The 22,569-nt window shown below is 35.7% G+C and overlaps 1 protein-coding gene across 4 annotated transcripts in view; it reads right to left on the reverse strand.

Annotated features, from left to right (window-relative positions):
- TAF2 (TATA-box binding protein associated factor 2) overlaps positions 1 to 22,569 on the reverse strand; it is a 59,568-nt gene that overhangs the window by 13,980 nt on the left and 23,019 nt on the right. For all 4 annotated transcript variants that reach the window (XM_088178713.1, XM_088178704.1, XM_088178709.1 and 1 more), the window contains exons 13-23: positions 20,687 to 20,801; positions 20,480 to 20,589; positions 19,756 to 19,821; positions 17,606 to 17,858; positions 14,051 to 14,191; positions 12,619 to 12,729; positions 11,108 to 11,301; positions 10,442 to 10,581; positions 4,851 to 4,920; positions 3,241 to 3,350; positions 780 to 1,009 (exon numbers count right to left, since the gene is read on the reverse strand). In XM_088178713.1, the coding sequence (XP_088034839.1) occupies positions 780 to 1,009; positions 3,241 to 3,350; positions 4,851 to 4,920; positions 10,442 to 10,581; positions 11,108 to 11,301; positions 12,619 to 12,729; positions 14,051 to 14,191; positions 17,606 to 17,858; positions 19,756 to 19,821; positions 20,480 to 20,589; positions 20,687 to 20,801 (1,540 nt within the window). The remainder of the gene's footprint in view (positions 1 to 779; positions 1,010 to 3,240; positions 3,351 to 4,850; positions 4,921 to 10,441; positions 10,582 to 11,107; positions 11,302 to 12,618; positions 12,730 to 14,050; positions 14,192 to 17,605; positions 17,859 to 19,755; positions 19,822 to 20,479; positions 20,590 to 20,686; positions 20,802 to 22,569) is intronic.

The following is a 22,569-nucleotide window of genomic DNA, read 5'->3' on the forward strand; positions in this document are numbered from 1 at the left end:
ATTGCATGCTGGTTTTGAAACTGTTAAGAAAAATCACTTAATATTTCCACGTTGGTTGATTTTTTTCCCCCCTCATAATTAAATTTGTCCAACAAAAATACTTAGTCTTAAAGCAGTGCCAGTTATTCTTGAGGAAAGTATGACCTTAATAGCTTATAAAAATTTATTTTCTATCTATGCAATGGAATATGTGTTAGGACTGAAGCCTCTGAATCCAGAAAGATACCAAACTGAATGTATGCCATTCTTGAGAAATTGTTACAAATCCTTCAGAGCACAGTACTAAAATATCAAATGTTCAATGCAGATGTGTTAAAATTTCAACCTTCACATCACTTAAAGTTGTTTAAAATGAGGTGTATCTATGTATTTTAAGTTGCAATAGATTTACTGATAAAAGGTTTTGTTTTGGAAAATTGGATAACTTGCCTATAAGTAACAGTCTCATGAAAAAAGCTTTCATCACAGCATCAAACATTTCTGTGAATCACTTCATATCTCATAAACAATATATAAAGTTTCATAAAGAACAGAAATGATGAGACTAGGAAAAAAAAAACAAGTATAAAGCTTGCATATGCGATGCAAAACAGTTAAAAAATGTCCAAAAAGTAATGGTATATGCCAGCTTTTCAAGTGGACAGAATCAAGAGCAATGAGGAAAGAAGGTAGCTTAGGTAAAGCATGAGAGGCTTGAACACAGCACAAAATCATATCAGCAACCCATGCAAGAACTCAGAGGCAGCTGAATAGGATGGATGCAGATGGTTTGTGCTTACGGTGTTCTGAAATCCTACTGACTGTCCATGATTGTTAGTACTGTTCACAGGCTCCTGATTATTTGCAACTGATTCAGGGATAATTGTTGGATTAAGTACAGCCTTCTTTTCTTTCAGGTTAAGAACAAGTCCAAGCTCTGGTAATGGTAAACAGGAAGGTCTGCTGAGGCCAAAGAGTGTGAAATAGAGGTCTACAGCACCACATCGTAATCTCCAGTCATGTGAAGTTCCTAAAATACAAAAGAGATTGTTAATACAGAGATAAAATCTCCTCCTCTTCCACAAATATAACAGCTTAAGTAATCTAGGCCCACCAGACTATGACATTTTCTGGGCTTAAGATACAGTTCCTTCATTATTCCTGCCTCTTACTAGCTCTTATTCACTTGCTTTCTTTTTAAACTTTCTTGTTTAAAAGGAAGGCTTTAAGTTTCCTGGGTTGTAAGTTAGACATATTTAGTAGAACAAGACTGGAAAAGTAAGTGCTGTAATAACATTATGGAAAATAAAAGAAAAATAACCACACCCATATGCCTTTATTTTTCAAGTTGCACTCGTAAGTTTTTCTACTGGAAAAGTAAATAGAGAGACTTTGTTACCAAACTGGCTTTCTGTATTAATGGATTTGGTTGTATTTGCCCATGTATTCCACAAAATATAGTAAGAGCTTTAAGCATGACTAAGATCTTTACTCCCTGGAAACTGCATTGATAGAGAAATGCACAACCATGCTTTTTAACATCATTACTACGTCATGTACTTCACTAAATATTCAAAACTTTAATTTGTATTCATACTCAAAATATGTATTCTTACTGCACAAAGCAGTGCTTTATTTTTAAATTATTTTTCACTGCAAACTGTGTACTGTCTTAATATCTTCATACACAAATGGCCTAAGCACATTTGGAACCAATCACAACAGAAAGACATTTAACATCTGGTGCAATGCTGCAAATGCAGCGATTCTGGTGTTAACTCAGCCCAGCTCTTGACTGATTTCAAGTTTATTGAACATATTGTTCCCCAGCAGGAATTGAACTATATCTGGTAAACAAGACACAGATGTGCCCAACTGCCATGTTAATGTGGCTGTGCAGGACTTAGTACAAAATAAAATTACAAGATCTATCCCTGTAAATAGTAGTTTTATGGGGCCAAAACAGTGTTTGGACTAAGCTTAGCTTACCCTTACCAGTTACACTTAACCAGGTACAAATGAAACCAATATGAATATTAATCTGGACATTCCTAACATTAAAATACTCCTTAGAGAATGACACATTCAAAAATATTAATTTTAGAACTATTATATTATCAATTTAATTCAGATTAACACAGGAAAAAAAAGATTACATATATAAAACAGTCTGTTCTCCACTACATGTGCTAATGTTAAATGAAAGCAACTCGTGATTCTAGAAACATGCACCTTTAAACCTCGCTACTAGCCCGTCACACATCAACAAATTTTTTCAAGGCACCCTGGAATGCTACAGTCACCCTTTACAGAAGTTTAACTGAAACATTACATCATCTTGAGGCATAGAAATTCAGGTGCTTAAAGCCCCATGAACCTTAATAAGAATGTATACCCTATTTGTTACTTGCAAAAAGAAGTAATGCTTGTAACACTGCACATGCTCTTCTCTCATGAAAAAGCAAAAACAAATTCTCTGATGGGAACATCAAAACTGTTTATTTTCTGTGTCTGACACTTGGCAAATCCTATGAAACTCAACTACTAGTAGTCTCCCCACTTCAACCCCTGGAGTGTAGCTGTAAACTTTTAAACACTGAATATAACGACACACAGAGAACAGAAAGCCTGCAATGACCTAAAAAAGCTATATAAATGTTTATATGTAACCTCTGTAGTAATGTGCCAGATGTTAAAGGGCAGTTTGTCAGGACTGGATAAAACTGCTTCAGTAATGAAAAACAAGTCAATAATAAAGATGCAAGCCCTTCTCTCACTAGGATCTTTCCTAATCTCACAAGGCAAACTGAGTTTTAGGTCTATAATGCACTTCTAAAAATCTCATTTAAATTATCTATACCAATGCTGTCCTCTCATATTCTCTGAGAGTTTAGAAAAAGAGGACAAAAAGAGACCATCTAATGTAAAGCAAACTCTAAGTGTAACACAGACACTGTTACCTGAGGAAACACTTGCTTTGAACAATTTTGAACATTAAAAGCATGATTCTGTGCAGAAGGACATCAAAGCACACTACATCAGTAGACAAAAGAAAAACAAGGTTTGGTAGCCTATGTCACTAGGAGTGTTCTGGAAGTATATAGATGACACTCAGCTTCTGAGACTGTATTCTTAACTTCTAACTACTGAAACTAAGAGAGCTCTTGGCATATTCTGAAGCAAGTTTTTAATACTTATTTCAAAAAACCTCACAATAAAACCCTAACACAACAACACAACAAACAAATCAAAAAACCTAACCTGAATTCATCAGTTTCCAAAGCTGATCTACTAAAGCTTCATTACATAAGGGGGACTCCATATTCTTGGTGAAAGGTGGATTCTTAGTCAGCATATCCAAAATCTTATGCCTGAAAGAAACAGAAAAATAATCTTTATTAAATCCAAAAGAAAAACCCTGAAGATAAAAAGTCTGTTGAGTTCGTAATATTCTTACAAACTTAGTAAACTTACGGGATTACTTCCAAATTTTTAACTAACGTTTTATGCCTCTAGTTCTTTCTTCTGTCCACAATATGCATAGACACAGATTTACCATAAGCAATATAACTTAGAGATAAAAAATAAGGTGCAAAGCAGTAGGATGTTTTTAGACATAACTGTTAACAGTTGTAGGCCACATTATGCTCTTCAGTTTAGTAATGGTCTTTTTTTGCACACTGACTTGGAAGTTTACCAAGAAGAAGCAACACTGGCAAAGAAACTTCTTACATACTGATAACAAAGAGTTTTTAAATAACTGTAAATGTTTATGACTGAGACAAAATAGCAGGCCCAAAAACAGTGACTTGCACATTTTCCTGGAAACAAACACTGCCACCTCTTAAGTTACATTGGTTTCTGAAGATCCTGCACTTACAACGCTTCTTACATTATTTACACATTGAGCTGAAAGCAGATACATTTTTATTTCTTCAAACTTGGCCTTGAAAACATGTAATGAACTCTTTGTTTTATTACTTATTATTTTAACAATTTTTCTCTGTATAGCCAGCTTTCACCTTGATGTCTTACACATTTGGAACAAGAAGACTCTTGCAGATAATTTTTTTTTTTTCATTTTCTTTTAGAAGAGGCTAACATATTGCACTCAATTCAAAATTTAAACCCCTCTTTAAAAGGATACAAATAAAATTAAATCTCCTTCTTAAACTGAAGCTAAACCTGTATTTATTTCCATTAACAAGAATGACAGAAATGAAAGAGAACAACCTTGCAGCTACAATGTTTCTAAGAAACCACCTATATAGAGAGAGTAAAAGTTGTATTATTTAACTTTGAAAGTCAGTATTTTAATGGTGGTCATAAGAATAAAATGTTGGAAAAAAACAATTATTATGAAAATCTTGGTGTCCACAGGCTTGCAATGAACATGCAAAAATACCCAAACACTTGTGTGAAAATGAAGTTGAAAAAAGCAACACTAAAATTTCACCATATGTTTACACGATCCTTTCACCCCACCTACAGTCTGACAATTGCTTTACACCCCTTGGTGTCCAAATACTGTGTGCACTATGTCTCAGCCTCTGTCTTTTCTAAGTATCACAAAGTCCTTTTTGCCATATGCAACATCACATTTATACACTTTATTTATGGTCAGGAAATAATCTCTAACTTCAGACTTCTGCCACAAGGTAGACTATAGCAGACAAAAATAACATAAAGCAGAATAAGAACAGAATATACTACTTCTTGAGATGTGAACCGTTGAAACATCTAAACATGTAAAATTAATGTAAAATTACAAGAAGGAAAAACAGCTTTGTGAAGAAGCAGTTAGATTCCAGTGAAGAATTTACTTAATAGCCTCGGCATTAGCAAAAAAACCTGCCTTTTTATTAACTCACCTTATGTAGGGTACAGGATCACTCTGAACCATAGTGAGTAGCCACTGTAATTCTTCATAGCTCCTATCAACTGCAAAGCAAAATAAAATACCTATCAATATATATAAACTGGAAGGATTTTGATGAAGACAATCATGAGTTCCTGAATTAGCACATGAAGAGCATGAATCATTGCTGCTAAAGAGGAATTCCACTAACTATGGAGCAAATTCAAAGTAAAAAGTGTATTACTTTATTTAGAAATAGACAAAACTCTTACATGCCTCAATTGTTCAATAACAACCAATATGACTATTTGCATGAGCATTGATAGCAAAAATCAGAGTAAAGGCTCATCTGGATAGTGTGTGCTTCCTAAAACGAACACATTCAAGTATCTTTTCAAGAATCAGAAGCACAATATCTTCTGTAGAGAATATACAATTCTCATACACAGGAATCTGTGAAAAATTACTATCTTTACATATGACAGAAAAGGACTACTATAGGGCTTATATAAAACTGCAATCATGGTCCCCTCAGTAGCCTTCATTAGTTTTATAAATCATTATACTTTGCAACTAAAATGGATTTTGAAACCTATCAGCACAAGCTCCTAGAAAATTGCTGTTTGACATTGCTGGAAACAAAGTCAGCTTGTTAGTTTGAAATGTAACTTACATTACAAAATTCCTTTGATTATCAGAGTAATATTGCAAATTAGGGAACTACATGGGATATCATAATCACTCATTACACAAAGAAAGAAAGAATTTTTATGTGATCTTTTTGTCAGGAACATAACTGTAAGATTTTTACAGCAGTATTCTCTTGTAATTTCTTCAAAACAATGAAAAGAGTGTATTAATCATTACTGGATAGACAGGTCCAAAAACATTTCTATTGCTTTCCATCTTGTGGTCCTAGCAATGTATTTCTTTCTTCTCCTAGCCAATTGTATTTCTAGTTCTAAATAGGTCAGTTCAACTTTTGTTCCTTATTTTCGTTTGTTTTCAGCCAACAATTTTAAAATAAAACTTCTTTAGTCCAATCAATTCTAATACCAATTATTTTCTTGTTATTTCACTAGAGTAAGTTGCTTTTAACAGAACACATATTTATTTATAATGTAAGAACCAGCATTTCATTCTATTCCAAGTTTTTAAAATGCTTTGGACAACTAGAATGTAAGACTCCTTTCTGGGCTTGGAGAAGGCAACTGCATTAAAAGATTGCTTAGATAATGGCTGGAGAGTCTTTTGCAGGCCACTTGCAAGTCAGCCCTGCTCTTCCCACAGTCCAGCCAAAGCAAAACTGGTTACACTGCTGAGGCTGCAGTAAGCCTGTTTAGAGGCAGAATGTATCAGCTCACATAGTGCACTGTTCAGAGTATGGCTACAGTTCTAAATGAGGTCAGAGCAAATTTGTATCCAACCAGATCAGAATTACAATCTCAGATTTGCCTTAAAAACCAGAAACCTTTCAAAAACTATGCAGAGAACATAATTTTAAGGGATTAGTGACTTCCTGTGCTCAGCTCAATGCACAGCTGCTCTTCCTGGCTTGGGACAGAAGGCAGCTAGAACACTGCAAACAAAAGTTGTTTTGCATGTAACAAAAATTGTATTTTATTACCACACAGCAAAGAATTGCAACACTGCAAACATGAAGTCACAATCATTAGCAAATTATAATTACTTTGACTAACTAAATAATTAGTCAAATTAAAATGCTTTTTAATTACAAAATGAAACTGCTGGGAGATTAATCCTTTAGGCTGATGGTACTGGATAACAAAACCAGATAACACCATACTTTTGTGACTTAAAAAAAAAATTGTGTGTTTTAAACTTATTTCTGCTAGAAAGGAAGTAAGTCTTCAGTCTTCCCTGCTATGTGCCTTATAGTGTAAACTAAGCCTTCTAGGCTTCTCCAAAGCTTTGTTACTAATGCATTTAGCTTACTCTTCAAATTTATGTAGGAACTATGAAACAATTTGGACAGCAATGACAAATTAAACCTGACCTCAGGCAGAACAAATCTTACTACCCAGAAGAACCATGTACCAGGCCTGGTTTGGAGACCTCACAAAATCATCTGCTCCAACCTTCTACAGGAAAGGGAACCTAGCTGAGATTATCTATCACTCTGTCCCAACTGCATCTTCAAACATCCAGCAATGGGGACTCCACCACATCTCTGGGGAGGCTGTGCCACTGATTGATTGTTCTCTCTGTAAAAAAATTATTTTCTTGTATCAGAATGAAATGTCTCTTGGTGCAACTTGTACTTGTTAATCCTTCTCCTTTCCATGTGCAGGAGAGAGACACTCCATCCACTTTGCAGCTGCTCTCTAAGTACTGGAATATTGTGATGAAGTGCCCCTAAGCCTTCTCCAGGAAGAAAAGAGCTAACTCTGTCACTCCTCCCTCACAGAGCAGGTTCTGCACCTCCTCATGACCCATCTTTGGACCCTCTGCAGTCTGCCTACAACTTTCTTGAATTTTGAGGGCTGCAACTATATACACTGCTTGAAATGCAAACTGAGTACAAAGCAGAGTGGGACGATCACATCTCGGTCTCTGTTCATATTGCCCCTGCAGACGCAGACCAGGATCTGATCCTCTGCAGCCACGCTTCTGACTCGTGGCCAGCTTGTCATCCACCAAGACCCCCAGGTCCCTTTCAGTGATGCTGCTCCCCAGGCACAGGTCCTGGCCTGTTCTGGTTTGGTTATGTTGTCCCAGGTGCAGGACCTTGCACTTGTCAAACTTCATGCAGTTCTTGCTCTCCAGCTCTCCCAGCTTGCCCAGGCAGAGGCTGCCCTGTCTCTGTCTCTCCCTTCTGACATGTCCCCCTCACCACCAGCTTTCTCATCAATAAACCAGGTGCAACTGCTTTCAATGCTGCTCTCCACACTGGGGGACCCATTTGTGAGAGACTGCCAGCCTGAGTAAAAATCACTGATCACCACCCTCTGAGTGCAGCCCATGACCTGAATTCTTACCACTGCACTGACCACCCATCCTGTCTGTAGCTTGCCAGTATGTCTAGGAGAAGGCTGTGGGAAAAGCAACATGTGTAGATTTTCATATTCTGGTAGATATAAACAAAAGCGATTGCTTTCTGAAACAAAAATCCCCTTGTGATTTTTTTTCAGATTAAAAGCAATGTTATCTCAGTCCTCAATTGCAGTAGAGCATCTTTGACACTGAACTTTAACATTCATCAAATTTCATAATCGTTATTTATTTAGAATAGTTTGTTGCTATCTCTTCTAAGTATGCAACTGCCTTGTTCTATACAAGTAATAGTTATATAGCTCTCACAAGTTAACTTTAAAGAGTTTAAAACGTTCACTTAAGCCACTTTAGATAAACTGTCCAAGCCCTCATATGCTGCCTCAAGCATTTAAAAAGTTACCATTTCTCAAAAAAAACCTTGCTATTAATGGCAAAGAAAACAACTTATTCAGTTCCATGGAGAAATTATTTCTTTTCAAGTAACTCAAAAAGGTAGTGTTATTCCTGCTCTGAAAGTTCCACCCAGAAAACACAGACTTTCCTTTTTATGGAAATTACAAAATCTGTCAGCTTCCTTTACAAGAACTGTTAAAAGCCAGTTTTGGCACAAGCAACAGACACTTGATAGCTGCTGGTCTGCATCCAGTGTGAACTGGAAACCAGGTAACTGAGAGCTATGAGAATCAGATCTCTTTGCAATAGATGGCCAATCATTTCTCCTTCCAAAGCCAGGTTTAGGGCTCTGCAAGACAAGCAATGCTAGCTCCTCTATGGTTAGAGGAAGAAATCAGTTAGCACACTGAATTGCTGGATCATCCCTCCACCAAAAACCCACCAGTCTTATAGCAGGAGTAGAAACTCCTGTATTCAGTGTTTAGAAGCTGATGAGCAGCTGGACAGTAGGCTGTGTGGTGAATTGCAGTGACTTTATAGAAGACAGATATTTGCATCTGCTACTTCTGCATCAGAGAAAAAGCTGTTGGCAAGGGGCAAGGCAGTTAGGTACAGCAGTATTCTAGTCTGTCATTATCAGATCTCACAGTGAGCTCAGTCAAAAACTCTGTTCAGCTCAACCACTGATTTCAAATAACCTATTACTTTTCACCATTCAAGTTTTAGCCTCCTGTAGGTTTCAAGCATCTTACAGTATAATCTCATTTATACAACAACACTTCTTTTGATAAGCTGTTGTAAAGATGTACTCTATTACTTTGTAGTACAAACACTACCATCCATAACAGGTCAAGAATTTTACGACAAAACATTATTTCTATCAGTTTCCACAGGGTCGGATGAATTAGTGAGGAGATTATTCTAAAGGAAAAGAGCTGATGAGTAAGCTTTCTATTCTCCAGCAAGTATCTCCACTAACGTTCTATGAAGGATGGAAAAAAGCAATTAGCCCACTGGAGAGCGATATGCATAGCACTAGCACAGTTCTGAATTCCAGAATCACTGTGTGCATCACTCACAGGGTCACCAAGTGGTCTGTGTGCAGTGCACAGCCTCCCTCACAGTTATCAGCTGTTCAGAATGACAGCCTGGTTTCAGTCTGTGACTAGATGCCTAAGTTTCACCAAATGCATTCACTCAAAGATTGCAATTGCCTTAAAACCTTTCACTGCTTATCTAGTTTGAGAAGTCTCTGGATAGAATAACAGGACTAATGTCAAAGTAATACAGCCCTTTAAGAAAAGGAGAAAACAATTATTCATGTAACAAGCAAAGGAAACTCTCCTTTACCCTGAAAACAAAACAAGCCCACTAAATCTGACACAGAATAATTAGAAATCTAGATCTACCAGCCTGCTACAGAGGAAGAATTGAAGGATTTGGTCACTTTGAAAGATATCAACCTCCAAAAACAAAAGTATTACAAATCTGCTGAACAAGCAAAGACTAACCCAAATAAATGGAAAGGATAATATAATACTAAATTAACTTTGTGTAATGCAAATCACTGAAGCTGTAATGTCTAACTGCCATTAGAAATCTGTCAGGATTAAGTATCAACCACAGAACATTAAGAAACTGTCCAGGGTTGGTTTTTTCATGGACCTACAATAGTCAACTAGGATAAAAGCAATATTAAAAGAATGTAAAGATCTCACAAACATAAGCTATGCATAAGGAATGGCAAAACAGAATTAGCCAAAATATCTCTACAATAATCTAAGTTTCCAAAATTTATAACCACAATATGCATGCAAAAAGCACAATTCAGGTATTAGGAAGAAGGTAAAGCAAAGTCGATGACTCTGACTAACAGTTATGGCTGAAATCAACTAAATTAAAGTCACAAAAGTCTTAAAGACAAATTACCAAATCCCCTTACTGCCACTCATTATTTCAAGACATAGGTATCTGATTCAATTTGCAAAGCACTGAGAAACAATGCTCAACACATCTCCATAAACACTTGTGCTTGCTGGGACAAAACCATAATATAAATCTCAGTTTCTTATTAATACACCCATCACCACCCCAAGCTCTTCTGGTGGACGCTATTTTAAACCAATACTTATGAGGTAAGCATTACATTTGTATGAGAATTGTTAGAAAATGTCAAAACACTTGGAAAAAAAGTACCTTTTGTATAATCAACAACAGCTTCCAGAGCTGCTATTCGGACATCGACGAAGTGCCCGTATTCTGCGTACGACTTGAAGAGAGCAGGATCACTGGGGACATGACCATTCTTCTGAAGAACTCGAATAGCTTTTAAACAGCTAGAAATGGTACAAGAAGAACATTTACATCAGCTTTATGGAATACCAGCCAAGAAAAATAAACTTTCTTCCAAATCAAGTAATGCAAATTTTCTGAACCATTAACATGATTAATATGATTGATATGTTACAATTACTTTCACAGCATGAACATACAGCTCTTATTATTCCTGAATTAGGCAGAAACACAAAATTTTCCACCCTGTCAAATCCATTGCTTGGTTTCAACAGAGACATGATAACTTAGAGAAACACAGCTCAGATGATATTGCATGCCCTACAGTTATTGTTACAAGGCAAAACTTTCATAAATGCTCTTCTTAAAGAGGCATGGGATGATCAAATTATGACTGTTACTAAAGGTCTACATTGACAGAAATTAATGCTGGAAAGTAAAGCAACCAAGACAAACTTGCATTATCAGCTTTTGAAATTTGAAAGGAATTTGACATTTAAGATTAATACATACAAGCTAAGTACAAAAAGGTCCATAAAACCCGAGAAATGTAGTGTCATTAAACCATACCTGACTGTGATAGTATGTCTGTAACTGGGAAGAAGCTTCTCCATATTCAGAAAACGTGTGATTTCCTCAAGAATAAGTCGTACATCAGGATTTAAGTTATCCAGTGTTCGAACTTCATTGTTCACGCTGACTGCAGGAGTCACAGAGTTGGCTAGGGCATCAATCAGCTCAGCACGATAGTAATTGTCTGAAAACTAGATAAAACCAATATTTAACACAAGAAAATGTAACTATATATATCCTTTCAAAGCTAAGAAATGCTAAAGCCCTGTTAGAGAATAGATCTTAAAACCAAGACCATGGGAGGAACTGCATAAAAAAGGAAAACAGGAAAAAAATGGTTCTGAAAATTGTACCATTAATCCAGCCAGCAACTTAATGAGCTTCTGAAGCGAACTAATAAGCTCACCGCTGCTTAGTAAAGAAAACCTTACTTCTTCATCCACCCCTCTTACCTAGGGCTCATAGTTTCAGCCCTTCCATTATGCTGTCTTTTGCATCTGTTGGTTGTGTTAGCAGGCAACAAAACGTATAAAAATAAAATTCACAAAAAGCAGAAATAAGTACTGGATTTGAGTATTAGTTACTTTAATCTAAACAAACCCAACATCTGTCAGATCCAGCAGATGATGTCAAACACGTGTAGAAGGGACACATGGAAAGGTGGGGCTGAACCTCTCCCTCAGTGGTAAGATGATGTGAGCACGTCACCCTTTTCTGTGACTACTGATGCTTGCATTCTTGTGTCCAACTCTCTACCTCTCCCTATCCATCATCCTTACTTGTTACAGTATGTGTTCTACACACAAGAAAAAATGAAGTTTAAGACACATCAGACTGGTTCCACTTCACTCTGGATACTTAACTGGGAAGATTATGCTAAGCTCCTAGCTATAGAGATGGAATTCTGTATCATCTGAGGATTTTAAAGGTCATTTAATCATCCTCAGAAGTGGTCTGTTTGGGAAGGAACTTGGGGTGACAACATTTCCAACTTAGATGGTTCAGTTCAGTGATAGACAACATAAACCTATGGTTCACCTGTTATTTAACCAGACGAAGACAATCCAGTTCTGTGAGCTAGAACTGATACTCAGAACACAGGATTTCAGAGTCCTGTACAGTGTTAAAAAAAGATTATTTCCTTTCCTTGCTCTTTCAAATACTCCTCTCAAGGTGAAATAAACATCAAAAAAAGAGTGCTTAACTTCTCATGCTACATTTTCTCAAAAGGCTTGGGTCTTTTGAATGAAAAAGAGTAAAACAAGAAAAGTATGTGTGCAAATGAAGACAAGCAGGTCCTTAGCAACAACAAGCACAGAGAGCTTTGAAACACCCAAGTGCCGCCATAGAAATGTCAGCTACACAACATTCTCTAACATTTACTGCATAACCTTTGCATCAACTCTGAGCTAGGTATTTGCAGCAGTAGCATCAAACACCATGCAGTGTACTAACTAAAACTTTTTTTCATTAAAAAAATCAGTAAGAGATTAAAATAAACACAGTACCTTATTCTTCCTGTTGTCGTTATACTTGATCAAATCCAAAATAAACATTAAAACCTCCTTGGGACAAAGGTTGTGAACATCTCTCAGAAGGGCCATAGCAACAGGCATAGTCTGTGTAATAAAATTAATTAATAACACTCTTTACATTATTGAAATGATAGCTACACCCTGAAAAGTGGTACATCCTGAAAATCAGCAATTAACAAATTTACAACAGCAGGTATCTGAAAAGCTGTATTTACATACTTTTTGAAAGTCAGACCACATACTATACAATTTTCAGATCAAATAAACTATGTAGTTATTGCTCAGTAGTTAGTGACAATACAGACATTAAAAAAAATAAAAAAACAGACTCTCAAGTCAAAAGGTATCAAATGAAATACAGTGAGACAGAGAAAATGATGATGGGATTTATTTTGAGATAGACACTGAATTTGAGTGTTTCCATGTGAACACAATGCCAAAGCTTCCACTTTCACTGAGACATATAGATCCAAAAGGATCAGTGAAGCCTGAAGAATTATTAGTCAGACAGCTGTTACTCTGATTAGGTATTTATTTTAGAATGAGCTAAGCAGATCTCTAGGCTCCGCTCAACACAGATTTAAGAATCTTACTCTAGATCTACAAACTTGGCACACAGGATTAAAAAGGGAGAAAAATGTAAGATTTTGTGGCAAAGAATGGACAATGACCAAAAAAGCAGAAAAATACAAAAAGAAGGTCCAAAAATGACATGAAGGATGAAGCACTTTTGGACAGAGTAAAAATTCCCAAAACTTGAGTCTTCTATAAAATCAGTAATATGAAATCTATGAAATAAGTACTCAATCACTCAGTCAAGCGAATCTTGAGAGAAAAATATTGTAATTAACTTCATTATCCAATGAACAACCAAAAACTGTAGGTTACAGAAAAAAAAAACTGTTAACACCTAAGTAAACAGTGGCAATATGTGACATTGATAACAGAAAGAAGAGGGCAAGAAGGATTATGCAATGTCTTAAATAAAAAAGCCCATCAATTTAAGTTATATAATTTTATTTGCAGTGTAACTGCTAATAAAGAATGAAGGCAGTTGCTGAATTCACCTAAAATATAAAATTAGTATCTTCCTTACAGTCCTGTTTAAGAATGAGCTTACAAATAACTGCAAATAATTATATAATAACACATAATTCTCCATTCTCCTGAATAAACTGCTAATTTAACTTCAGCTACTCAGAAAAAAACAGCTAAGAAATGTTAATTGATTTTTTAATAAGATGGAATAAACTGAAGCCATATGAGAAAGAATTCTTTACTTTGATTTTTATTGAAAAGTAAATCAGGTTTGTGCTATCCATGTTCCTGCAATTGTCAATTGTAGGAATATTTCTGTATTTTTTACAATTCTTTTAAAACATTTATTGGGAAAAATAAATTTTACCTTCTGAAGAAAGTAGCTCTGAAAGTTCATGAAGTTGTTGGTCTTCACAATGTTTGGACAAGTCTTACAACAAAACATTCGGGTAAAGAGTGACTTCATGGCTGGTGGTCCTGTCCACGTACTTACCATGGAATTTGCAATCTGAATAAGTAGGGGGGGAAGGGAAATCTTATTAACATGACCACTGCAAGTTTAGCTTGGCTGTAGAAAAATACACATTTCCCATAATCAAAAAGAGTAATTGCCAAGAACATTCTCTACTTTAAATAGTTACTTACTTTCATGAGTGTATTATCTTATATTAGCTAAGTTTTCACTGTCATTCCCAATATATCTTATCTACATTAAAGGTAGGTTTTATAAAATGGTTCCACTTGGAAGACATCTGCAACTGACTATCCTTCCACGATAAACTTCTGCTCTTAATTATTTTCTCTGTTATATATTTCAGATGAAAATTCTGTGTTTCATAAGCCAAGTTCTCTGACTCTATGGAAGCCAGTGATGGAAGGGGATTTTGCAATACCGACTTTCCAAATTCACCCTGCCAGTAACCTCAGCCTAGACTTTAAAACAGGCCTCGGCCACCCTAAGAATAAAAGACCACCCCTAAAGTCAAAGACAAGGCAGTTCCCTCTAACTTTAATTGTCATTTACTAAAAGGTTGTGCACTGAGAACAATTTATTGTTACAGTCTGCTTTGGTGTAAGACAGTTAAGGTTCCAAAAAGACAAAACTGCTTTTTGTGCCTTCCCAGCATTCTGGGTTTCACACATTTGCCGTATGGAGCAGTGAAAGCCTGCAGACAAAACTACCTGTGCCTGCTGATGGATAATCTCCCTGATGTGTGTGTGCACACAAATGGGACCAATGCACCCTACAATGTACCAGGAATTCCCATGCTTACAGACCCACCACAAACAAAGGAAAAATCTGTTCTTACAAAGAAAAACCTGAATTTGATGATTTCCTTCTAAATTATGTAGCTTGTTTCAAAGGCTATTACATATGCAGTGAGTGAAGGAAAAGCAAGAAGTTATCTGAACATGCACAGCAATCCACTTCACCATTGCTTTTGTGGAAGAGTAGGGCTTTATAACTAAAAACCATTTTCCACTAAGCCAGGCTTCAAAGAAAAGTCAGAGAAGGGAAATACTGCAATTGCTCTTCCCCTTGCAGTAACTGAAGTGTTTGAACTAAAGATGCAGGTACTGCTCTGTCTGAAAGCTACAATAACTCTTCCTGCAGAGGAAGATTAATCCCAAAGACTGCTTAGAAACCATGACAAAGAAATTAAAACTACAAATATGAAATTTATGTAGCACTGTCCAATAAAATTCAATTCCCAAAACATCGAAGTGTACTATGTTTACAAGATACTCACTATTCCATTAACATCAGGGTGTGCATTTTAAAATATTAACATCTTATTGTAAGCATTTAAGTTCATAAAGTCTGTAGATAAACAACTATTCTCAATTAAAATCAATAGTAATTAAGCCATCATCTTTTCAGTATTTTTTTGGTCTTAAGTGGTGTGACTCATCTGAATTTCTCTTTACTGACAGAATCTGATTTTTCTGCTTATTCTACTGAGGTATTACACATTCTGAACAAAATGTAACTGCACGTTCCCCATACAGTAGCACAAATGAACCTGTCTTGCATTATTCCTACTTAAAAAGGCAGGAGGCACACTCCATTTCTGCACATTCAATTCAATACAGCACAAAAATGTAGCCTAAGGTGTGACTCTCATGCACACCTATGAAACTCCTGAACATTTGGGAGGGAGAAGTTTGTGATAGTACTGTTCCTACTGCAAACTTTGTAACACATCACCAACACTGCAATGGATCTGAACTGGGAAATGAGCCTGTGTACTTAACGACTTAAGATTGTGACATTATTTTCTCCTTTGTCTGTATGTGTTATTTGTCCTGAAAGACTCAGCACAGTGTGTATGCACACATGTTCACACACATCTCTTAGTTTATGAATGAGGATTTAATATGTCACCTGGATACTTCACTGTTGAGAGAATGAAGCCCTGTTTTACAATGAAGTATACCAAAAAAGTGTAGCAAATTCAGTTTGATAATTGCATTGTCACGTATTATTTCTCAGTATCAACATGAGTACACCAAGAGTATTTGACAACGGTAACTGCAACCCAGCTAGAAACTGTAAATTAACAAAAAAGAACCCTCCACCTGAATAATTACAAGGGACTTGGCTTTTTTCAATAAAGAATACAAATCCAGAATATTTACAACCTGAGAAAATTAAACTCAATGACAATAGGAAATTATTCTTATTAATGTCCTGATTCTGGAATCTGTAATAAAATGTATTACACTTTCCTCCCAGGTAACTTACATATAAACATATCTACAACTTTGTCCTGCCATGCTCCTTCACCTTGATTTAATGTCACAATCATACTTTCTGCTTGCCTTATTATCTTCTTTTCTGCAAGTCAACCACCTTACCCTTGACCCAAGATTTTCCATACAATTAAAACTGAACAAAACCAACAATGATTATCTGCAGCCCAATTGCCTAAGAAGTTAGAGTAAAGATAGAAAAACGATAGCATTTAATGTTGCAACAATTGCTCTTTTAATATTTACCTGGGGAAATATACTATTAGATATTCCAAGTGAATTTGTTATGAAAAGCACATATTTTAAGTCAGATACTGGCAGCACCAATACTAGAACATACACTGGCAGTTTCACATCAGTGTTCCATAATATTAAAATAGTTTTTCAAAAACACTGGATTTGATTTTCAAAGTATGGCTGAATGCTTTATTTCTGTGTGGGAACTAAATTATTCCCAGCAGGTACACAGCAAAAAGCAAGCTATATGTCAATAATCTGAACTCTACAAATTGTCAATCAATATGTCTTCCTGTCCATAAAAGTCACCACTATGCCATTTTAAAAATTCTTCTTCTGTGTTTCTACCCACATGGTGTAAAATTAGGGGTTTACTAATTTTCATTCTTAATGCTAATTTTATGTCTAAGGAAAAAAAAATCTCCCCTTTTCAAGGCAATTATTTGGCATTTTAATATTTAATTGTAGCCCAACTTGATGTTTATTTTGTGACCCTATTCAATCTGAAACGATATAGAGTAGCAATCTGAGGTCCACTTAGAAAAAAGACGAATTTCAGCACTTCAGAGTTCTCGAAAGACTGGCCAAGGAACTGCCCACTAAAATAATAAAAAATATACTTTGGTTCTGAAAAAAAAATTAAACAAAAGTCTTTTATTTCTGCCACTTAATGAAATCTGGAAAAATCCCTTGTGGTTTTCGTGTCTGACATCTCAATTTTGACAATTATGAAAGCCTTCTGCAGTCTCCATTTACAGACTAAAATAATACAACTTTCCTTTCAAATCAGTCATGTTAAAAATACTTGGCAAATACATCTAAGAAGCTAAATATCAAGCCAGTTTAGGAACTGTGATGAGTTTTGACCCATTTTCAGCCATTTACAAAGTCTAGTGGATTTCCTCCCTTACCCCCATGCACACAACCTCACCTTTGCAAGGCAGAAGCAGGCCAGCATTCTCACCCGGTAGAAACATTGTTCCTGTTCCAGGATGTCAGTCAGTGCCAGCCGGGATGCTGGAGTAGGGAACTTTTCCAGTGCCAGAATGGCTTCTTCTTGTGCCACCACATCTCTCTCATATCGCAGCTGGTACTGCCACATGAAATCAGACTGCTCAAACTCCACCTTCCTCAGAACCGACATATCGGGATCTATTCTTATCCACAGCAAGGGCGAATCAGCACTAAGACACACACAAAAAACATTGGTAGCTTACAAAATTTCAAGACTATGGAAATTATAAAGATCTTCTAACTTGTTATGAGTTATTTGTGAAGTATTTAAATTCAAAGAACCATAACAAAATATAGGTTAGAGAGAACCTAGACTTTTGAAAGTCTCCTGCCCCTATCTCCTGCTCCTAGGATGGTAATTCTATAGCCTCCCAGGGCAATCTATCCAAACCTCTAATACATCGAAATGAATACAGTGTTACAGCATTTTTAACCTATAGATCTTTGTTTATGGTAAACTACTGTATGATCTCAGTATATTTAATTCTATTTGCTCAGATGCTACAGTTTTCCTAACTGATAAGCACTTTATCACTTTCTAAAGGTTAAGACTACAAAAAAAATCCAAGAAAGAAAATCACTATTTTTTTAATCAATAGATATGAAACTCCTTTACAACCACTCACATGCTATGATGTTGAAAGCTGAGAAGGGTAACCACGAAAATGATGATAAAAATCAGGATTAAAGTTATCCTACAGATAAAATAACTCAGTTGTATTCCACCGAAACAAACATTTTACATTTTTGTACTCACACAGCACCATGATTGCAGAAGTAATTTATGGGAACAACAAGAACAAATTATGCAGTATATTCCCTTACTCATTTTTTCACATAAAAATCACAAAACCAAAATACCAACATGGCATTAGGAGAGAGTTTGGACTGATGAAAAGAGCATCATTATAAATGTGATGTGTATTTCTGTATATGTTTGTAAAAAACGAGAATTACCATCAAGTTAGTAGCTAGAGAAGAAACAAAAGTGAAAGAGTGTATACACAAGATTTAGAAAATAGAATGTGTATTAACATACATGCTTGGAGCAGAGGAGTCCAAACTGGACAACAGAATGACCACACCACAGATCAGGTTATCACATAAAGTGCAAGTGTCTTGCATAAAATCCTACCCCAGTTCAAAGGTCATTCTAAGATCACTGAAGTCTCAGCTCAGGATAGCGCAGGAGGGACCTGAGCATAACTGATCAAAAATACTCACAAATATTTAGGGTAATTACCCTTCAATATAGTTAAACTATTAATATGTCAACTGTCATATGGAAATGAAAGCAATGACTTGCTCAATGTAAATATGTCTTACGAAGTTTTTTCTCATCATGTATTAGATGAGGTTAAATTTATGTGAATCTGCAACACTTTTAAGGTGACAAGCAATCTATCCTTCTTCAAAGAGACATCACTGGCTTTCAAGAGCAGATTATTTACTTCCCTCAGCCAGAAAACAAGGTGCCAACACCTCCACTGATTCTGAGGGCACTACTGGCTCCAAGTCAAAGAGGGTAAAGAAGGTATTTACACTGAACAACAATTTGCTTCCAAAGAACTTAACAGTTCCAACTGAAATGAATGTTAGTGTGAAGCACTTTGCAATTATCTTAAATCTAGAGGAATTATTTTGTAATTACAGATTTCAGGAACTTGTGTGTATTAGTGGCAGTTAAAATGGTTTTCATCAAGATCCAACAAAAATTGATTTCACTTTGTTTCAAACAAACTCTTGTTGACACTTTACCTATAAACTCAGCTGAAAGGTATCACTGGAAGGTGCTAGGGTCGAGTAATTTATTATCACCATACCATGACCAAGATATTTTATAAAATCTGATTATATTGGTTAACTCCTACTTTTTACACTTCCCCAGCATTTTCCCAGCTACAGCAGAAAAGTCTTAGTAAAGACAGAGAAATGTGGGAGAGTCTTCAAAGTTGTCGGTCATATAATAAAGTACAACTTGACTATCCAATCCTTCAAAATAGCATGCTTTAAATAAGGGGAAGGTGACTCAGACTCACACTGAGAAAGTCCAACAAGCCAACTTACTCCATAGCAGAAAGGTCCATGTCCACCTCTTCTCCATTCATCAGTGGAATCTTTTTCTTCTTATTTCTATTAAAAAAGAGGAAAAAAAAAGTATTACTTACCAGACTGGCAAATATATGTTTATAAATGAAGTTTAAGACTATGTAAGTACTCTGTGTATTTCACCACACAAAAACATAATGCTCTCTCCAGCAAAAAATATTCACATACTTGAGCTATACATCCATTTCTACAATTTTTATTCCCACCACTTTTACAATTACACATAAACACAGAAGTTTGAGAAGTAGAATTCAAAGTAATTATTAAAATGCATTAGAAGATGGAGAGACTATGTGGGAAGTATGTTACTTTTCTTGTTCCTTAGGTTTAACCTAACAGCCCCAGCACTCTATTCACTTGAGGCACTCATCTGGCCTACATTTGTCTTCCCTCTAACTTGTGAGTTCCATTCAAAGGCATTTTGAATAATTTGATTAATTAGAATCTTCATTCAACTCATTTTACCTAAATTAGGTCTTCATAAAACTTTTACAAAACAACTAGTAATTAAGAACTGTGTAAGGTTTCTTGCTGTCCTTAAACAGTAAGAAATTTTCCACTTACATCACAGGTAAATCTTATTTAGTAAAATTAAGAAGAAGCATGTATTTCTCATCAAATGCCCTGTACGTTTTCATAAATCCATAGTAAAAATACCTGCAGTTGGTATTTTAGCTCTTACCTTCTGCTTTTAGAATGGCAAGGTATATCATGCTTAAGACTGTTTTCTTCAATCTGCAATGTATGGTTGAATGAGCCATCAAGTTCTTGCACTGTCACTTTAAGAGGACCCTTCAAGTTCACAAGATTTTGTTACTATCATTGAACTTATTATAAATGTATACATCATACTTGAACATGTAGGTAAAATAAGGAAAATGGATCTTACCACGTATTTCTGAGTCCCAGGAGATGTGTAATCTTGTTTTATTTCCAATTCCAATACATTCCGTTTTCTATTAAATGCAAAGCTACCATAAAATTTTACCACTCCACTCTGATCTCTAAAAAGCAGTATAGGAATTCTAGTGAACAATGCAATAATTATAAAAAGCCATAATTCTCAGTTCTTAACACTTGCTTCATGTTTCTTTATTCCTAGAACTTCCCATTCCAAGAAAATCTGGAAATTAAATCACTCATGTTCATTCATGAAAATCTGGGGGTCTACGTTCTTTAAATTGTTTTTCTTTAAATAGTTCTTTAATGCCCAATCATGTCTCTGAGACATGAGAAAAACTGAAGTGCAATGAAAACTACCTGGTATGAAGAAATTCATTATGAAAAACTGTTCTGGACTCCACCACATCCAATGTCCTTGGCATGCTCTCAGAAAAAGTAATTGTATAAGACTTCAGTAATTTCAATATGGTTTTACTACGTATTTTGGTTAAATAAAACTAAGGGGAAAATGTAGACATTAGTTTCTGTTTTCTACCCACACTACATTTAACTCCATTATTTTATTGCAGTTTTTCAAACTGAGTCATGTGAGCATTCACATGTGTGTATATGAGTTCACATATACGAGAATATACATGAATGACAAAAGTAACAATCTCACTCTAAATTTTTGCCCAGACAAAGATTTCTTCAAGACAACTTCTCCTGTGACTAATTTCACAATTCATTTCTGTATGACAGCCATTACTACACTTTACTTATAGTAAACACTAAATTGAATCATTTTAGTCTAATGCACACTCTCACAAGTCTCTGACAATATGAGACAAAAGCAAGGGAGGAACATTTAAGGGAAGAGTTTCCATATTGAAAGACACTTCTTACTGTACAGGGGTTATTAACTTTCCTCCCAAAATTTGGCCATTTGGCTAAATACCTCAGATTGGTTCTGTTCATGGAGGCTGCCTCCATGAAGCTCTGGGACTTTGTCAACAGGTACAATTTAAGACATTTTTAGTGGTTTCTTCAGCACAAGGTTTACACTCAGCATCAACACAGCCCTTTTAAATGGCATAAGACAGCACTAGTCAATAGCTGTAAGATCTCCTCCCAAGCAACATAAAGACCTGCTGTGATCTTACAAGGTGGAAAATCCATTTTCATAGGAATAGCAGTGTTTGAAGCATGGTAGGGAGGTTGCAATCATAGGATTAAATACAAGTTATAGTTAAGAGGATCAACCTTGGGCCGAAGTATGGAGAAGGTGAAAAAATCCCCAAATATGTGAGTTACAATTCTTTCTTCCTTACAGAACAGATGTAGTTAAGATTCACCCAGCTCAGACAGCAATGCTGACATTTAGGTGCAGCTGCAGTGTGAATACAGAGCTCCTATTTTTCTTAAGTGCTTGGCACAGCAAAGTAAGGAAATTAGAATAATGTGTATTTATACTTTAGAACACTTCTGATGCAAATAAAATACTAACCTCTCAAATTACTCTATAAATACTAATTATACAGTGCTTTTTAGTTAAGATACTGAGATGCATGAACGTTGTTAACTCAGCTGAAATTAAATACCTACTTTTGTTGTCTGCTACAACAGTAAGGTATGTTTTTGCTGCAGTCACGTACAATTCTAGCCTGGAGTCACATTAAATAAAACTAACAATTAAACCTGTTAAATGGAGCCACTTCAAATTTCCCCTCACATCAATTCAAAATAAGAAATCCTGTTTCTTGACAAATATCACCTGAATTTGGAGAATCAATACACAGAAGTTTATTTTACCTGAAATTGTGCTATTAGCACAATCCACCAAGCTACTGAAGTATATTGTAAACTAATAGTCTGTGCTTTAGGTTACTT

This window comes from Sturnus vulgaris, chromosome 1 (assembly GCF_052056855.1).
Source record: "Sturnus vulgaris isolate bStuVul1 chromosome 1, bStuVul1.hap1, whole genome shotgun sequence".
Classification (NCBI taxonomy): domain Eukaryota; kingdom Metazoa; phylum Chordata; class Aves; order Passeriformes; family Sturnidae; genus Sturnus; species Sturnus vulgaris.